General features: G+C 50.4%; 1 pseudogene and 1 gene segment (V, D, J or C); both read right to left on the bottom strand.

Moving 5' to 3' along the window:
* Positions 1-6,987: 6,987 nt before the first annotated feature.
* Positions 6,988-8,468, bottom strand: LOC130538992 (T cell receptor alpha variable 38-2/delta variable 8-like). The segment is given in 2 exon segments: positions 6,988-7,331; positions 7,414-8,468. Coding segments are annotated over 2 exon segments (390 nt in total).
* A 3,456-nt stretch (positions 8,469-11,924) lies between these two features.
* LOC130538805 (T cell receptor alpha variable 38-2/delta variable 8-like) lies at positions 11,925-12,800 on the bottom strand (annotated as a pseudogene).
* Positions 12,801-16,161: the final 3,361 nt, after the last annotated feature.

Here is a 16,161-nt window from a genome sequence, read left to right as displayed (position 1 = left end):
TCTGCTTCCTTCCTGTCACTGTGGGCCTCAGAGCACAGTAGTACACTGCAGAGTCTGACGGCTGAAGCTCCTGGATCTTCAGAGGAGCTGATTTCATGGTGGGGTTCAGTGTGAGGAAAATCTCTCCTTAAACTCATCTTCTGTTTTCCCCTCATCACCTTTGAACCTCCTCAGGATGAACTGGGGTCTGCTGGTCCCATCCTGTTTGTACCAGAACAAATATGGGGATGGGGTCGGTGGTCTGAAAAGTACAGTCCAGTGTAACAGTGTCTCCTTCAGCAGCAGCAACAACATCTTCTGGTGGCTGCATCACTTTGTCTTCTCCTCGACACTCTGATGAAGAAGAACATGCAGGAATCACTCAAGATGATCCACTGAGTGGCTCAAAGAGTTTCCACATCTGACACACACAGTTCTGGCCTCTAATGTGGGCATGGCAGCGTGTGTTTGTCTGGTACCTACCAAAGCAAAGAGCAGCCAGAAGAATCCACAGCCAAGGTTCCATCTCTGCAAGAAGCTCCAAAGCAGCAGGAGAAACTGTCTGATGTTCAACATTCGGTGGTGGCCTTGTTCTCTTCTGGCAGCTCTTTCTGCTCTCAGCATGGTTAGACACAGAGGAGCACACCTCCTCCTGGGTCATGTGGCCCTCTAGTGTAAAAGAGTCTCTCATCAGTTCTCAAGATGAGAAAACTTTGTCATCACGTCTCCTGACAGAAAGAGACGCTGTGTATCGCCCTCTAGCGGCCGCTGCTCAGTGTGGCCTTACTGTGGAGGTTTTAGTGCGCACTTCTGCTGCTTCCTGTCACTGTGGGCCTCAGAGCACAGTAGTACACTGCAGAGTCTGACAGCTGAAGCTCCTGGATCTTCAGAGGAGCTGATTTCATGGTGGGGTTCAGTGTGGAGGAAAATCTCTCCTTAAACTCATCTTCTTTTTCTTCCCCTTATCGAAGGTGAACCTGCTCAGGATGAACTGGGTCTTGCTGGTCCCTCCTGTTTTGTACCACCAGAGATGTAATCACTTGTGGCTGTGCTGGTGTAGTGACAGTCCAGTGTGACTGTCTGGTCTTCTGCCTGCCATCCTCCTCTGCTTTTTGGTTGCAGCACAGTGTCTTTTTGGTTCTGCACTCTGGAAAACAGACAGGCATGAAGTGTCTCTCAGGGAATCGTACTCACATCCCTCTGGTGTGACAGACAGAGTTGTGTGTTCATACCAGCCCACAGAGTTTGCCATCCACAGTGAGACGACAGAGGAGTCATGTTGAGGAACGGTGAGCTCCAGCCACAATGAGAGCTTCTGTGATGTCTCCGTGTAGTCTTCTTCAGACCTCAGACGGGTTTGAGAAGGAGGAGCCTGACCAGAGGAACTGAGCTCCATCACAAGCTTCTACTGACAGCTTCACATCCTCCAACTCACTCATTATTTCTACTGTCTCTAGATGGAGACCTCGACTGTAAAACAAGACTACTTGAGAGTTTCCAGCACAGGAGCATCAAAACGTCACAACCAAACACAGATGAAATCCCTTCCTGATCTGATTCAGAGGTCTGTTTGCATCTCACAGCTGTGGTGCCAGATTAGGGTTCCCTCTACTGAGGGTTAGGAGACGGTGGTCGACAGGTCCTGGAGGCCTATGGATCCTGGAGGAGTACAAGTCCTGGAGGCCTAAATATCCTGGAGGCCTAACGGGACTGGAGGAGTACCGGTCCTGATGGCTACAGGTCCTGGAGGTCTACGGGTCCTGGAGGCCTATGGGTCCTGGAGGAGTACAAGTCCAGGAGGTCTACAGGTCCTGGAGGTCTCCAGGTCCTGGAGGCCTATGGGTCCTGGAGGAGTACAGGTCCTGGGGGTCTACATGTCCTGTAGGCCTACAGGTCCTGGAGGCCTACGTGTCTTGGAGGAGCACTGGTCCTGGATGCTACGGTCCTGGAGGCCTACGGATCCTGGTTGAGTAAAGGTCCTGGAGTTCTTCAGGTCCTGGAGGTCTACAGGTCTCGGAGGTCAAAGAGTCAGGTGTACAGGTTCAATAACTAAAAGGAATGAGCAGAAGCTGATTGATTTTTTTCTTTACGTTTTTAAAAAAAGTGAATTTAATGGATTCCTCCGTGAACCATCACCTTATCGTGGTGGAGGAGTTTGCATACCCTAATGAGCCTGGGAGCTATGCTGTCCAGGGCGGCTTGCCCCTGGTAGGGTCTCCCAAGCAGATTGGTCCTAGTGAAGGGTCAGACAGAATGGTTCATAAGACCCATCTGGTACATCCAAAAGGGAAGCCGCGTACCCGGCTCGGAGGTTACCGGGGCCCTGACCCGGAGCCAGACTGGGGCTGGGGCTCGATGGCGAGCGCTTGGTGGTCAGTTTCTACGTCCATGGGGCCCGGCCGGGCCCGCCTGAGCTACCTACGTGGATACTCCTGTCTCCAGTGACCCACCACCCGCAGGACAAGCATGAAGGGTCCGGTGCAGTGTGGATTGGGGTAGAACCAAGGCGGAGGCCTTGGTGTCTGATCCCGGTGATGGAAATTGGCTTTTGAAACATGGAACATCACCTCTCTGGCTTGGAAAGAGCTGGAGCTTGTGGGGGAGGTTGACGCTACTGACTAGATATGGTCGGTCTCACCTCCACACATAGTGTTGGCTCAGGAACCCAAGTCCTTGAGGGGGGTTGGACACTCTTCTATGCTTGAGTTGCTCAGGGTGAGAGATGGAGAGCGGGGGTGGGCTTTTTCCTTGCCCCCAGACTCTCTAGTTTGACGTTGGGGTTCTCGCAGTTGAGCGAAAGGGTTGCTTACCTGCGCCTTCGGATCGGGGAACAGGTTCTGACTGTTGTTTGTGCGTATGCACCAAACAATAGTTCAGTACCCGCCCTTTTTGGAGGATCTAGGACGGACGCTGGGCGCTTAACTGATCTGTCATGGTGAAGAAGGAGCTGAGCCGGAAGGCAAAGCTCTCGATTTACCAGTCGATCTACGTTCCAGTCCTCACCTATGGCCAAACGTTGGGTGATGACCGAAAGAACGAGATCGCGGATACAAGCGGCTGAATTGAGTTTCCTCCCCAGGGAGGCCAGGCTCAGCCTAAGAGATCGGGTGAGAAGCTCAGACATCCGGGAGGATAGAGACTCGTGTAGAGCGAGCTGCTTCGCCACATCGATAGGAGTCAGTTTGGGTCAGCTCGGGCATCTGGCTAGGATGCCTTCCGGACGCCTCCCTTTAGAGGTGTTCCTTCCGGACATGTCCCACTGGAGAGGCGGCCTCGTGGCCGGCCAGGACTAGTGGAGAGATTACATCTCTCACCTGGCTTGGGAGCGGTTGGGGTTCCCCCAGAGGAGCTGATGGAAGTGGCCGGGGAGAGGGCTGTCTGGGCACCCCTCCTGAAGCTGCTGCCCCTCGCGATCCGGATCCGGATAAGTGGCAGAAAACGAAACGAAACAAAATTTAATGGAATCAATAATACAGAATGATACAATTTGTGTGTTTTTTCAAATGAATCTAATAATTCAGATCTTTCAATCAAATCAAATCTGAGTCAGATCGTTCGTCTCTTAACATTTTTAAAGCTTTATTAAACATTACCAGAGAAAGAGACACTTCCAACTCATCACTACATCGTCCCATAATTTGACACCCAAAAGTCACACATCCGTGTTCAACATTTGTTCCTCCATTAAAAAGAAATCATTTTTATCATTGTTCCGTTCGGTGCTTTCTAGTTGTGGCTTCCCACTCATTTTAACGATCATAACCTTTCCTAGAAACTAGAACTTTCTGTCTAAACTTGCTCAATTTCAACTTCATTCAAGTTCAGCTTAACGTGACAATTTTCCAAACACCACCAAAGCCCAGAAACGTTATTTTTATTTAGCGATAACTTATTGAGATCAAACCATGTTTTGAACGCCATCACGTCTCTTTGCCCTGGATTCAATCCCTGTTTCACATCATACCCAGAACAACTTGGCTTTGAATCATCTGGCAAACAAACAACCACTGCCAACCCACCAACACCCTCCCAACCTAATTTATGGCACTTGTTCTTACAGATGCAGATCTTCTGTCAGTGCCAAGGAACCTCTGACCTCTGGATGACCTCTGTTCCACCTGTGCACCATAAGGAATCACTGTTATGCTGTTGGACTACTCTCTGCTTGATGATCTCCCATGAGCCACCAGAACCACAGGTCTCTGTCTCTGCAGGAACCCGGCAATGTGGTGAGGAAATGTTGGAAGACAGGTGTTGTCATGGCATTGTTGACGCCCCCCTTCAACTCTGTCACCACCGTCCAATAGAAATACACACACAACTGCCCTGGAGAGTTTCCATCTCAACATTCAGATTCACCCAACCACCATTTTCCTTGTAGATCCAAATCCATCTGAAAACACACAGCTGAAAGTTGACAAATGTGAAGCAGCTTTATAACGGCATAAAAGACTGAAATATTTTTGGATCAAACTGAAAGAATTTTATTTATGGTCCTTTTAGTGCTTTCAGATGTCTAAAATGTGAGCGGAACCTGCGTGAGGTTCAGGTCCCACCAAACCAGCGTGGTGGTGGTGGATTGTGGGTCTGAAGCACGGTTCAGGTGGCTGCTCGCTGATGTGGAATTGTTGGCTGATCATGTGATCAGCACCTGTAACCAGTGTCTGATAAGGAACAGTGAACTTGTCTGTGATCGGTCAGATAGCTCTTGTCAGGTTTTTGTACAGCGTCTTCGTCTCTTTGTGTCTCCGTGGAACTCAAGAGCGCAGTAGTACACAGCCGAGTCTGCCAGCGTCACATCTGTAATGGTCAGTTACTTTCTGTTGCCCTGTGTTGCATCTGTATCTCTTATCAGGGATGTGTTCGCCTGTGTTGCTTCTTGCTCCTTTCCAGAGAATAAACTGGGGTGCCTCATAGTCAGACTGGTGTTTGTACCAGAACAGATAAACATCAGAATATGAAGTCTCATAGTTACATCTGAGCGTTACATCTTCTCCTTCTCTGCTGCTGATTCCATTTTCCATCCCTGGAACAGGGGAAATTTTCTGCCCCCATGTTGTTTCTGGAAAACACAGAAGACATGATGTCCGTCTGACGGTATGTTGGAAGAGCCACCGATATACGGAGCAATCTGGACAAAACACCTACCAAAGCAAAGAGCAGCCAGAAGAATCCACCGCAAGGTTCCATCTCTGCAAGAAGCTCCAAAGCAGCAGGAGAAACTGTCTGATGTTCAGCATTCGGTGGTGGCCTTGTTCTCTTCTGGCAGCTCTTTCTGCTCTCAGCATGGTTAGACACAGAGGACACACCTCCTCCTGGGTCATGTGGCCCTCTGGTGTGACGAAGGCTTCCAGAGCTGGGTGCTGTGTGTTGTAGACAGGTTGTGGGTTTCCTGTCACTCTGGGCCTCACAGCACAGTCGTACACAGCATAATCTGGAACTACAGCAGAGGACACCTGCAGATCCACTCGGTCTCTGGACTCGTTGGAGGAGAACTTTGGCCGTGATCTTAGAGTTGCTGCAGGTCAGCACACTGGCAGCAGCTTCTTGTAGCAGCTGGACTCTCCAAGTTTTGGAGTTTTTTCCATCTCAACAGGAGAGATTTTAGATGTCTGATGAGATGATTCATGTCAAAGAATGGTGAAAATGTGAGGACCGAGATTTCACGCCCTGTGGTGCCCCAGAAGAACTCACAACCTGAGGAAACACACATGAATTCTTTTCTTATTGCCAGAAAAGAGCTGAAGAAGTGAGGACGACTCATCTTCATCATGAAGTCTTCACGTTGGTGCCTCCGTGGAAGCTAATGGAGCTACAGAAATGACTGGTTCTCTGGTGTCTCTCATTCATGCATCAATAGTTCTACCACCACACCTTGTTTTGTCTTAACATCATTGCTCTTTCTTCTCTGATTTTAGTTGTTCATCTTTGTCAATATTGGGGATTGTTTTCACTCCTCTTCTTCACCACAATTGGAGACAATATAATTTCTTTACTGCATTAACTTGGTTTTATACTTTGCGTGAAAAAGCCATAAAATATTTATAATGAAAGAGAAACAACATAGTTCCTCTTCCTGTCTTGGAGCCTCTTCATCTTGCTCCAGGTTTGATTTCTCTCATCATTTTTAAAGATGAAGAAAACTTGTTCATCATCCATCTCCTGACAGGAGAGACGCTGTGTGTCGCCCTCTAGCGGGGCCCTGCTCAGTGTGGCCTTACTGTGGAGGTTTTAGTGCGCACTTCTGCTGCTTCCTGTCACTGTGGGCCTCAGAGCACAGTAGTACACTGCAGAGTCTGACAGCTGAAGCTCCTGGATCTTCAGAGGAGCTGATTTCATGGTGGGGTTCAGTGTGGAGGAAAATCTCTCCTTAAACTCATCTTCTGTTTTCCCCTGACCAAAGGTGACCTGCTCAGGATGAACTGGGGTCTGCTGGTCCCATCCTGTTTGTACCAGAACAAGTTTGGGGATGTGTCGGTGGTCTGAAAAGTACAGTCCAGTGTAACAGTGTCTCCTTCAGCAGCAACAACATCTTCTGGTGGCTGCATCACTTTGTCTTCTCCTCGACACTCTGATGAAGAAGAACATGCAGGAATCACTCAAGATGATCCACTGAGTGGCTCAAAGAGTTTCCACATCTGACACACACAGTTCTGGCCTCTAATGTGAGGCAGTGGCAGCGTGTGGTTGTCTGGTACCTACCAAAGCAAAGAGCAGCCAGAAGAATCCACAGCCAAGGTTCCATCTCTGCAAGAAGCTCCAAAGCAGCAGGAGAAACTGTCTGATGTTCAACATTCGGTGGTGGCCTTGTTCTCTTCCTGCAGCTCTTTCTGCTCTCAGCATGGTTAGACACAGAGGAGCACACCTCCTCCTGGGTCATGTGGCCCTCTAGTGTAAAAGAGTCTTCTCATCACGTCTCAACTTTGTCATCACATCTCCTGACAGGAAGAGACGCTGTGTGTTCGCCCTCTAGCGGCCGCTGCTCTGTGTGGCCTTACTGTGGAGGTTTTAGTGCGCACTTTGTGCTTCCTCTGTCACTGTGGGCCTCAGAGCACAGTAGTACACTGCAGAGTCTGACAGCTGAAGCTCCTGGATCTTCAGAGGAGCTGATTTCATGGTGGGGTTCAGTGTGGAGGAAAATCTCTCCTCAAACTCATCTTCTGTTTTCCCCTTACCGAAGGTGAACCTGCTCAGGATGAACTGGGGTCTGCTGGTCCCATCCTGTTTGTACCAGAAGATGTAGACGTCTGTGGCTGTGCTGGTGTAGTGACAGTCCAGTGTGACTGTCTGGTCTTCTGCTGCCATCTCCTCTGCTTTTGGTTGCAGCACAGTGTCTTTTTGGGTTCTGCACTCTGGAAAACAGACAGCATGAAGGTGCTCTCAGGGAATTGTACTCACATCCCTCTGGTGGGACAGACAGAGTTGTGTTCATACCAGCCCACAGAGTTGCCATCCACAGTGAGACGAACAGAGGAGTCATGTTGAGGAACGGTGAGCTCCAGCCACAATGAAGAGCTCTGTGATGTCTCCGTGTAGTCTTCTTCAGACCTCAGACGGGTTTGAGAAGGAGGAGCCTGACCAGAGGAACTGAGCTCCATCACAAGCTTCTACTGACAGCTTCACATCCTCCAACTCACTCATTATTTCTACTGTCTCTAGATGGAGACCTTGACTGTAAAAACAAGGACTACCTGAGAGTTACCAGCACAGGAGCATCAAAACGTCACAACCAAACACAGATGAAATCCCTTTCCTGATCTGATTCAGAAGGTCTGTTTGCATCTCACAGCTCTGGTGCCTGTGAGGAAGCAGCTGGTGGCGCTCTTCAGAACAGAGGAGCTCAGCAGGAAGAAGCAGAGCTGTAGAACCAGAGCATTGAGGACTACAAGTGGAGCAAGGGGGAGTAGATGGAAGAAACCTGTCCCACAGATCATCAACAGGAGGCCTGGAGGCCCCAACGGCAGCAACAGTGACCAGTGTGGTGTGTTTTGAAGACGCGTGGCTGCCCTCGGACTGCCTGCACCACAGTGTGTCCTTGCCAAGCTTCAGGACAGAGATGTTCTGAGGGTGAGAAGGCAGGAGGGCCTCGGCCAACATGTGAATGAAGGAAGCTTCATTTGTGGACACGGCACATCTGCTGCACGCCTGAGCTTCAGCCTTTAGCCTTGCTCATGTGCTGCCATTGAACCAGAATCACAACCAGAACCAACTTCATTGCCAGGTAAGGTTGCACACACAAGAACTCTGTCTTGGGCTTTTGGTGCTTTGCATGGATTAAGAAATAGAATAATTCTAAGAACAAACCTGAGATAAATATGACCAGAGGACTGTTTCTGGAGTGCACGTGTGCAGCCTTAACGTGCAACAATCAGAAGAGTGGCTGTTGAGTCACTCCCAGTTATTCACTGACTGTAGGTACCATCGTCCAGAGGTTCCTAACCAACGCCTGTTTACACATGTGAGTAGAACATGAAGCACCAGATGAGGGATCCCTCTCCCTGGGGGTTAGGGAAACGTGGTCTACAGGTCCTGGAGGCCTACGTGTCTTGGAGGAGTACGGTCCTGGATGTCTACAGGTCCTGGAGGTCCACAGGTCCTGGAGGCCTATGGTCCTGGAGGCCTATGGGTCCTGGAGGAGTACAAGTCCAGGAGGTCTGCAGGTCCTGGAGGTCTACAGGTCCTGGAGGCCTACGGTCCTGGAGGTGTACAGGTCCTGGAGGAGTACAGGTCCTGGAGTTCTACAGGTCCTGGAGGTCTTCAGGTCTCGGAGGTCAAAGAGTCCTGCAGGTGTACAGGTTCAATAACTAAAAAGAATGAGCAGAAGCTGATTTATTATTTTTTCTTTATGTTTTTTATAAAAAGTGAATTTAAAGGACTCCTCTGTGAACCATCACCTTATCGTGGTGGAGGAGTTTGCGTACCCTAATGAGCCTGGGAGCTATGCTGTCCGGGGCAGTTTGCCCCTGGTAGGGTCTCCCAAGGCAGATTGGTCCTAGGTGAAGGGTCAGATAAAAATGGTTCATAAGACCCATCATGGTACATCCAAAAGGGAAGCAGTGTACCCGCCCGGAGGGTTACCGGGGCCCCACCCTGGAGCCAGGCCTGGGGCTGGGGCTCAATGGCGAGCGCCTGGTGGCCAGGCCTACGTCCATGGGGCCCGGCTGGGCCCAGTCCGAACCACCTACGTGGATACTCCTGTCTCCAGTGGACCCACCAACCGCAGGACGAGCATGAAGGGTCTGGTGCAGTGTGGACTGGGCGGCAGACCAAGGCGGAGGCCTTGGCGGTCCGATCCTCGGTGATGGAAATTGGCTTTTGGAACATGGAACGTCACCCCTCTGGCGTGGAAAGAGCTGGAGCTTGTGGGGGAGGTTGAGCGCTACTGACTAGATATGGTCGGCCTCACCTCCACGCATAGCGTCGGCTCAGGAACCCAAGTCCTTGAGGGGGGTTGGACACTTTTCTATGCTTGAGTTGCTCAGGGTGAGAGATGGAGAGTGGGGGTGGCCTTTTTCCTTGCCCCCAGACTCTCTAGTTCGACGTTGGGGTTCTCCGCGGTCGAGCGAAAGAGTTGCTTCCCTGCGCCTTCGGGTCGGGGAACGGGTTCTGACGAGATTGCGGATACAAGCGGCTGAAATGAGTTTCCTCCCCAGGGAGGCCGGGCTCAGAATAAGAGATAGGGTGAGAAGCTCGGACATCCGGGAGGGGCTCGGAGTAGAACCGCTGCTTCTCCACATTGAGAGGAGTCAGTTGGGGTCAGCTCGGGCATCTGGCTAGGATGCCTTCCAGACGCCTCCCTTTAGAGGTGTTTCAGACATGTCCCACTGGGAGGCGGCCTCGTGGCCGGCCCAGGACTAAGTGGAGAGATTACATCTCTCACCTGGCTTGGGAGCGGTTGGGGTTCCCCCAGAAGAGCTGATGGAAGTGGCCGGGGAGAGGGCTGTCTGGGCACCCTCCTGAAGCTGCTGCCCCCGCAACGCGGATCCGGATAATCCGGAGAAAATGAAAGGAAACTAAACTAAATATAATGGAATCCATAATACAGAATAATACAATTATTGTTTTGTGTTTTTTCAAATGAATCTAAGAATTCAGATCTTTCAATCAAATCAAATCTGAGTCATCATCGTTCTCTTTACATTTTTAAAGTTTTATTAAACATTACCAGAGAAAGAGACACTTCCAACTCATCACTAAGTCGTCCCATAATTTGACACTCAAAAGTCAGACACATCCGTGTTCAACATTAACGTCTAGGGGCAGTCAAAACCTCACCTGTCTGCCCACTCCAGCTAGAGGCAGGGGGGGGGGGGATGCCACTGTGGCTGAGGAGGAAACAGTTGGCCGCTAATTACTGGATAATTTCTGCTCTCAGCATGGTTGACACAGAGGAGCACACCTCCTCCTGGGTCATGTGGCCCTCTAGTGTGACGAAGGCTTCCAGGAGCTGGGTGCTGTGTTGTTGTAGACAGTTGTGGGTTTTCCTGTCACTCTGGGCCTCACAGCACAGTCGTACACACAGAATCTGGAACTGCAGCAGAGGACACTGCAGATCCACTCGGTCTCTGGACTCGTTGGAGGAGAACTTTGGCCGTGATCTTAGAGTTGCTGCAGGTCAGCACACTGGCAGCAGCTTCTTGTAGGAGCTGGACTTTCCAAGTTTTGGGAGTTTTTCCATCTCAACAGGAGAGATTTTAGATGTCTGTGATGAGATGATTCATGTCAAAGAATGGTGAAAATGTGAGGACCGAGATTTCAGCCCTGTGGTGCCCCAGAAGAACTCACAACCTGAGGAAACAACACATGAATTCTTTTCTTATTGCCAGAAAAAAAGCTGAAGAAGTGAGGACGACTCATCTTCATCATGAAGTCTTCACGTTGGTGCCTCCGTGGAAGCTAATGGAGCTACAGGAAATGACTGGTTCTCTGGTGTCTCATTCATGCATCAATAGTTCTATCACCAACCTTGTTTTGTCTTAACATCATTGCTCTTTCTTCTCTGATTTTAGTTGTTCATCTTTGTCAATATTGGGGATTGTTTTCACTCCTCTTCTTCACCACAATTGGAGACAATATAATTTCTTTACTGCCATTAACTTGGTTTTTATACTTTGCGTGAAAAAAGCCATAAAATATTTATAATGAAAGAGAATCAACATAGTTCCTCTCCTGTCTTGGAGGCCTCTTCATCTTTGCTCCAGGTTTGATTTCTCTCATCATTTTTAAAGATGAAGAAAACTTTGTCATCACGTCTCCTGACAGGAAGAGACGCTGTGTGTCGCCCTCTAGCGGCCGCTGCTCAGTGTGGCCTTACTGTGGAGGTTTTAGTGCGCACTTCTGCTGCTTCCTGTCACTGTGGGCCTCAGAGCACAGTAGTACACTGCAGAGTCTGACAGCTGAAGCCTCCTGGATCTTCAGAGGAACTGATTTCATGGTGGGGTTCAGTGTGGAGGAAAATCTCTCCTTAAACTCATCTTCTGTTTTCCCCTTATCACCTTGAACCTGCTCAGGATGAACTGGGGTCTGCTGGTCCCATCCTGTTGTACCAGAACAAGTTCGGGTTTGTGTCGGAGGTCTGAAAAGTACAGTCCAGTGTAACAGTGTCTCCTTCAGCAGCAACAACATCTTCTGGTGGCTGCATCACTTTGTCTTCTCCTCGACACTCTGATGAAGAAGAACATGCAGGAATCACTCAAGATGATCCACTGAGTGGCTCAAAGAGTTTCCACATCTGACACACACAGTTCTGGCCTCTAATGTGAGGCAGTGGCAGCGTGTGGTTGTCTGGTACCTACCAAAGCAAAGAGCAGCCAGAAGAATCCACAGCCAAGGTTCCATCTCTGCAAGAAGCTCCAAGCAGCAGGAGAAACTGTCTGATGTTCAACATTCGGTGGTGGCCTTGTTCTCTTCTGGCAGCTCTTTCTGCTCTCAGCATGGTTAGACACAGAGGAGCACACCTCCTCCTGGGTCATGTGGCCCTCTAGTGTAAAAGAGTCTCTCATCAGTTCTCAAGATGAAGAAAACTTTGTCATCACATCTCCTGACAGGAAGAGACGCTGTGTGTCGCCCTCTAGCGGCCGCTGCTCAGTGTGGCCTTACTGTGGAGGTTTTAGTGTGCACTTCTGCTGCTTCCTGTCACTGTGGGCCTCAGAGCACAGTAGTACACTGCAGAGTCTGACAGCTGAAGCTCCTGGATCTTCAGAGGAGCTGATTTCATGGTGGGGTTCAGTGTGGAGGAAAATCTCTCCTTAAACTCATCTTCTGTTTTCCCCTTATCACCTTGAACCTGCTCAGGATAAACTGGGGTCTGCTGGTCCCATCCTGTTTGTACCAGAAGATGTAGACGTCTGTGGCTGTGCTGGTGTAGTGACAGTCCAGTGTGACTGTCTGGTCTTCTGCTGCCATCTCCTCTGCTTTTGGTTGCAGCACAGTGTCTTTTTGGGTTCTGCACTCTGGAAAACAGACAGCATGAAGGTGCTCTCAGGGAATCGTACTCACATCCCTCTGGTGGGACAGACAGAGTTTGTGTTCATACCAGCCCACAGAGTTGCCATCCACAGTGAGACGAACAGAGGAGTCATGTTGAGGAACGGTGAGCTCCAGCCACAATGAAGAGCTCTGTGATGTCTCCGTGTAGTCTTCTTCAGACCTCAGACGGGTTTGAGAAGGAGGAGCCTGACCAGAGGAACTGAGCTCCATCACAAGCTTCTACTGACAGCTTCACATCCTCCAACTCACTCATTATTTCTACTGTCTCTAGATGGAGACCTCGACTGTAAAAACAAGGACTACCTGAGAGTTACCAGCACAGGAGCATCAAAACGTCACAACCACACAGATGAAATCCCTTTCCTGATCTGATTCAGAAGGTCTGTTTGCATCTCACAGCTCTGGTGCCAGATGAGGTTCCCTCTACCTGGGGTGAGGGAGACGGTGGTCTACAGGTCCTGAGGCCTACGGATCCTGGAGGCTATGGGTCCTGGAGGCCTATGGGTCCTGGAGGAGTCAAGTCCAGGAGGTCTACAGTCCTGGAGGTCTACAGCCTGGAGGCCTATGGGTCCGGAGGAGTACAAGTCCTGGAGTCTACAGGTCCTGGAGGCCTATGGATCCTGGAGGAGTACAAGTCCTGGAGGTCTAAATATCCTGGAGGCCTAACGGGACTGGAGGAGTACCGGTCCTGGATGGCTACAGGTCCTGGAGGTCTACGGGTCCTGGAGGCCTATGGGTCCTGGAGGAGTACAAGTCCAGAGGTCTACAGGTCCTGGAGGTCTCCAGGTCCTGGAGGCCTATGGGTCCTGGAGGAGTACAGGTCCTGGGGGTCTACATGTCCTGTAGGCCTACAGGTCCTGGAGGCCTACGTGTCTTGGAGGAGCACTGGTCCTGGATGGCTACGGGTCCTGGAGGCCTACGGATCCTGGTTGAGTAAAGGTCCTGGAGTTCTTCAGGTCCTGGAGGTCTACAGGTCCTGGAGGTCTTCAGGTCTCGGAGGTCAAAGAGTCCTGCAGGTGTACAGGTTCAATAACTAAAAGGAATGAGCAGAAGCTGATTGATTATTTTTTCTTTATGTGTTTTAAAAAAAGTGAATTTAATGGATTCCTCCGTGAACCATCACCTTATCGTGGTGGAGGAGTTTGCGTACCCTAATGAGCCTGGGAGCTATGCTGTCCAGGGCGGCTTGCCCCTGGTAGGGTCTCCCAAGGCAGATTGGTCCTAGGTGAAGGGTCAGACAAAGAATGGTTCATAAGACCCATCATGGTACATCCAAAAGGGAAGCCGCGTACCCGGCTCGGAGGGTTACCGGGGCCCTGACCCGGAGCCAGGACTGGGGCTGGGGCTCGATGGCGAGCGCTTGGTGGTCAGTTCTACGTCCATGGGGCCCGCCGGGCCCAGCCTGAGCTACCTACGTGGATACTCCTGTCTCCAGTGGACCCACCACCCGCAGGACAAGCATGAAGGGTCCGGTGCAGTGTGGATTGGGCGGTAGACCAAGGCGGAGGCCTTGGCGGTCCGATCCTCGGTTATGGAAATTGGCTTTTGAAACATGGAACATCACCTCTCTGGCTTGGAAAGAGCTGGAGCTTGTGGGGGAGGTTGAGCGCTACTGACTAGCTATGGACGGCCTCACCTCCACACATAGTGTCGGCTCAGGAACCCAAGTCCTTGAGGGGGGTTGGACACTCTTCTACGCTGGAGTTGCTCAGGGTGAGAGACGGAGAGCGGGGGTGGGCTTTTTCCTTGCCCCCAGACTCTCTAGTTCGACGTTGGGGTTCTCGCAGTTGAGCGAAAGGGTTGCTTCCCTGCGCCTTCGGGTCGGGGAACGGGTTCTGACTGTTGTTTGTGCGTATTCACCAAACAATAGTTCAGAGTACCCGCCCTTTTTGGAGGATCTAGGACGGACGCTGGGCGCTTAACCGATCTGTCATGTGGTGAAGAAGGAGCTGAGCCGGAAGGCAAATCTCTCGATTTACTGGTCGATCTACATCCCAGTCCTCACCTATGGCCATCAACGTTGGGTTATGACTGAAAGAACGAGATCGCGGATACAAGCGGCTGAAATGAGTTCCTCCCCAGGGAGGCCGGGCTCAGCCTAAGAGACAGGGTGAGAAGCTCGGACATCCGGGAGGAGCTCGGAGTAGAACCGCTGCTTCTCCACATCGAGAGGAGTCAGTTGGGGTCAGCTCGGGCATCTGGCTAGGATGCCTTCCGGACGCCTCCCTTTAGAGGTGTTCTGGACATGTCCCACTGGGAGGCGGCCTCGTGGCCGGCCCAGGACTAAGTGGAGAGATTACATCTCTCACCTGGCTTCGGAGCGGCTGGGGGTTCCCCCGGAGGAGCTGATGGAAGTGGCCGGGGAGAGGGCTGTCTGGGCACCCTCCTGAAGCTGCTGCCCCCGCAACGCGGATCCGGATAAGGCGGAGAAAATGAAAGGAAACTAAACTAAATTTAATGGAATCCATAATACAGAATAATACAATTATTGTTTTGTGTTTTTTCAAATCAATCTAATAATTCGGATCTTTCAATCAAATCAAATCTGAGTCAAAATATTTCATATTTTCATAATATTTAAATAAGTTTTATTCAAAATTACCAGAGAAAGAGACTTCCAACTCATCACTAAATCGTCCCATAATTTGACACCCAAAAGTCAGACACATCCGTGTTCAACATTTGTTCCTCCATTACACGTCTTAAAAAGAAATCATTTTTATTCATCGTTTCTGTTCGGTGCTTTCTAGTTGTGGCTTCCAACTCATTTTACGATCAATAACCTTTCCTAGAAACTAGAAACTTTCTGTCTTAAACTTGCTCAATTTCAACTTCATTCAGGTTCAGCTTAACGTGACAATTTTCCAAACACCACCAAAGCCCAGAAACGTTATTTTTATTTAGCGATAACTTATTGAGATCAAACCATGTTTTGAACGCCATCACGTCTCTTTGCCCTGGATTCAATCCCTGTTTCACATCATACCCAGAACAACTTGGCTTTGAATCATCTGCAAACACAACAACCAACTGCCAACCCACCAACACCCTCCCAACCTATTTTATGGCACTTGTTCTTACAGATGCAGATCTTCTGTCAGTGCCAAGGAACCTCTGACCTCTGGATGACCTCTGTTCCACCTGTGCACCATAAGGAATCACTGTTATGCTGTTGGACTACTCTCTGCTTGATGATCTCCCATCAAGCCACCAGAGATCAGCAGGTCTCTGTCTCTGCAGGAACCCGGGCAGATGTGGTGAGGAAATGTTGGAAGACAGGTGGTTGTCATGGCACTGTTGACGCCCCCCTTCAACTCTGTCACCACCGTCCAATAAGAAATACACACAAACTGCCCTACCAACACGTATCCTCAAGGTGGAACAGAGTCGGATGACCAGGAGGTGGACCATCCAATTTCCGGAGCAGAAGTTGCCGAGGTAGTGAAACAGCTGCCCGGCGGAGGAGCTCTGGGAGCGGATGAGATCCACCCGGGGTATCTTAAGGCTCTGGATGTTGTAGGGCTGTCCTGGTTGACACGCCTCTGCAACATTACGTGGACATCAGGGGCAGTGCCCTTGGACTGGCAGACCGGGGTGGTGGTCCCTATTTTTAAGAGTGGGGACCAGAGGGTGTGTTCCAACTATAGGGGGATCACACTCCACAGCCTCCCTGGGAAAGTCTATGCCAGGGTG

Source organism: Takifugu flavidus, chromosome 15, assembly GCF_003711565.1.
Source record: "Takifugu flavidus isolate HTHZ2018 chromosome 15, ASM371156v2, whole genome shotgun sequence".
NCBI lineage: Eukaryota > Metazoa > Chordata > Actinopteri > Tetraodontiformes > Tetraodontidae > Takifugu > Takifugu flavidus.
This window is presented reverse-complemented; position numbering and strand designations above follow the sequence as displayed.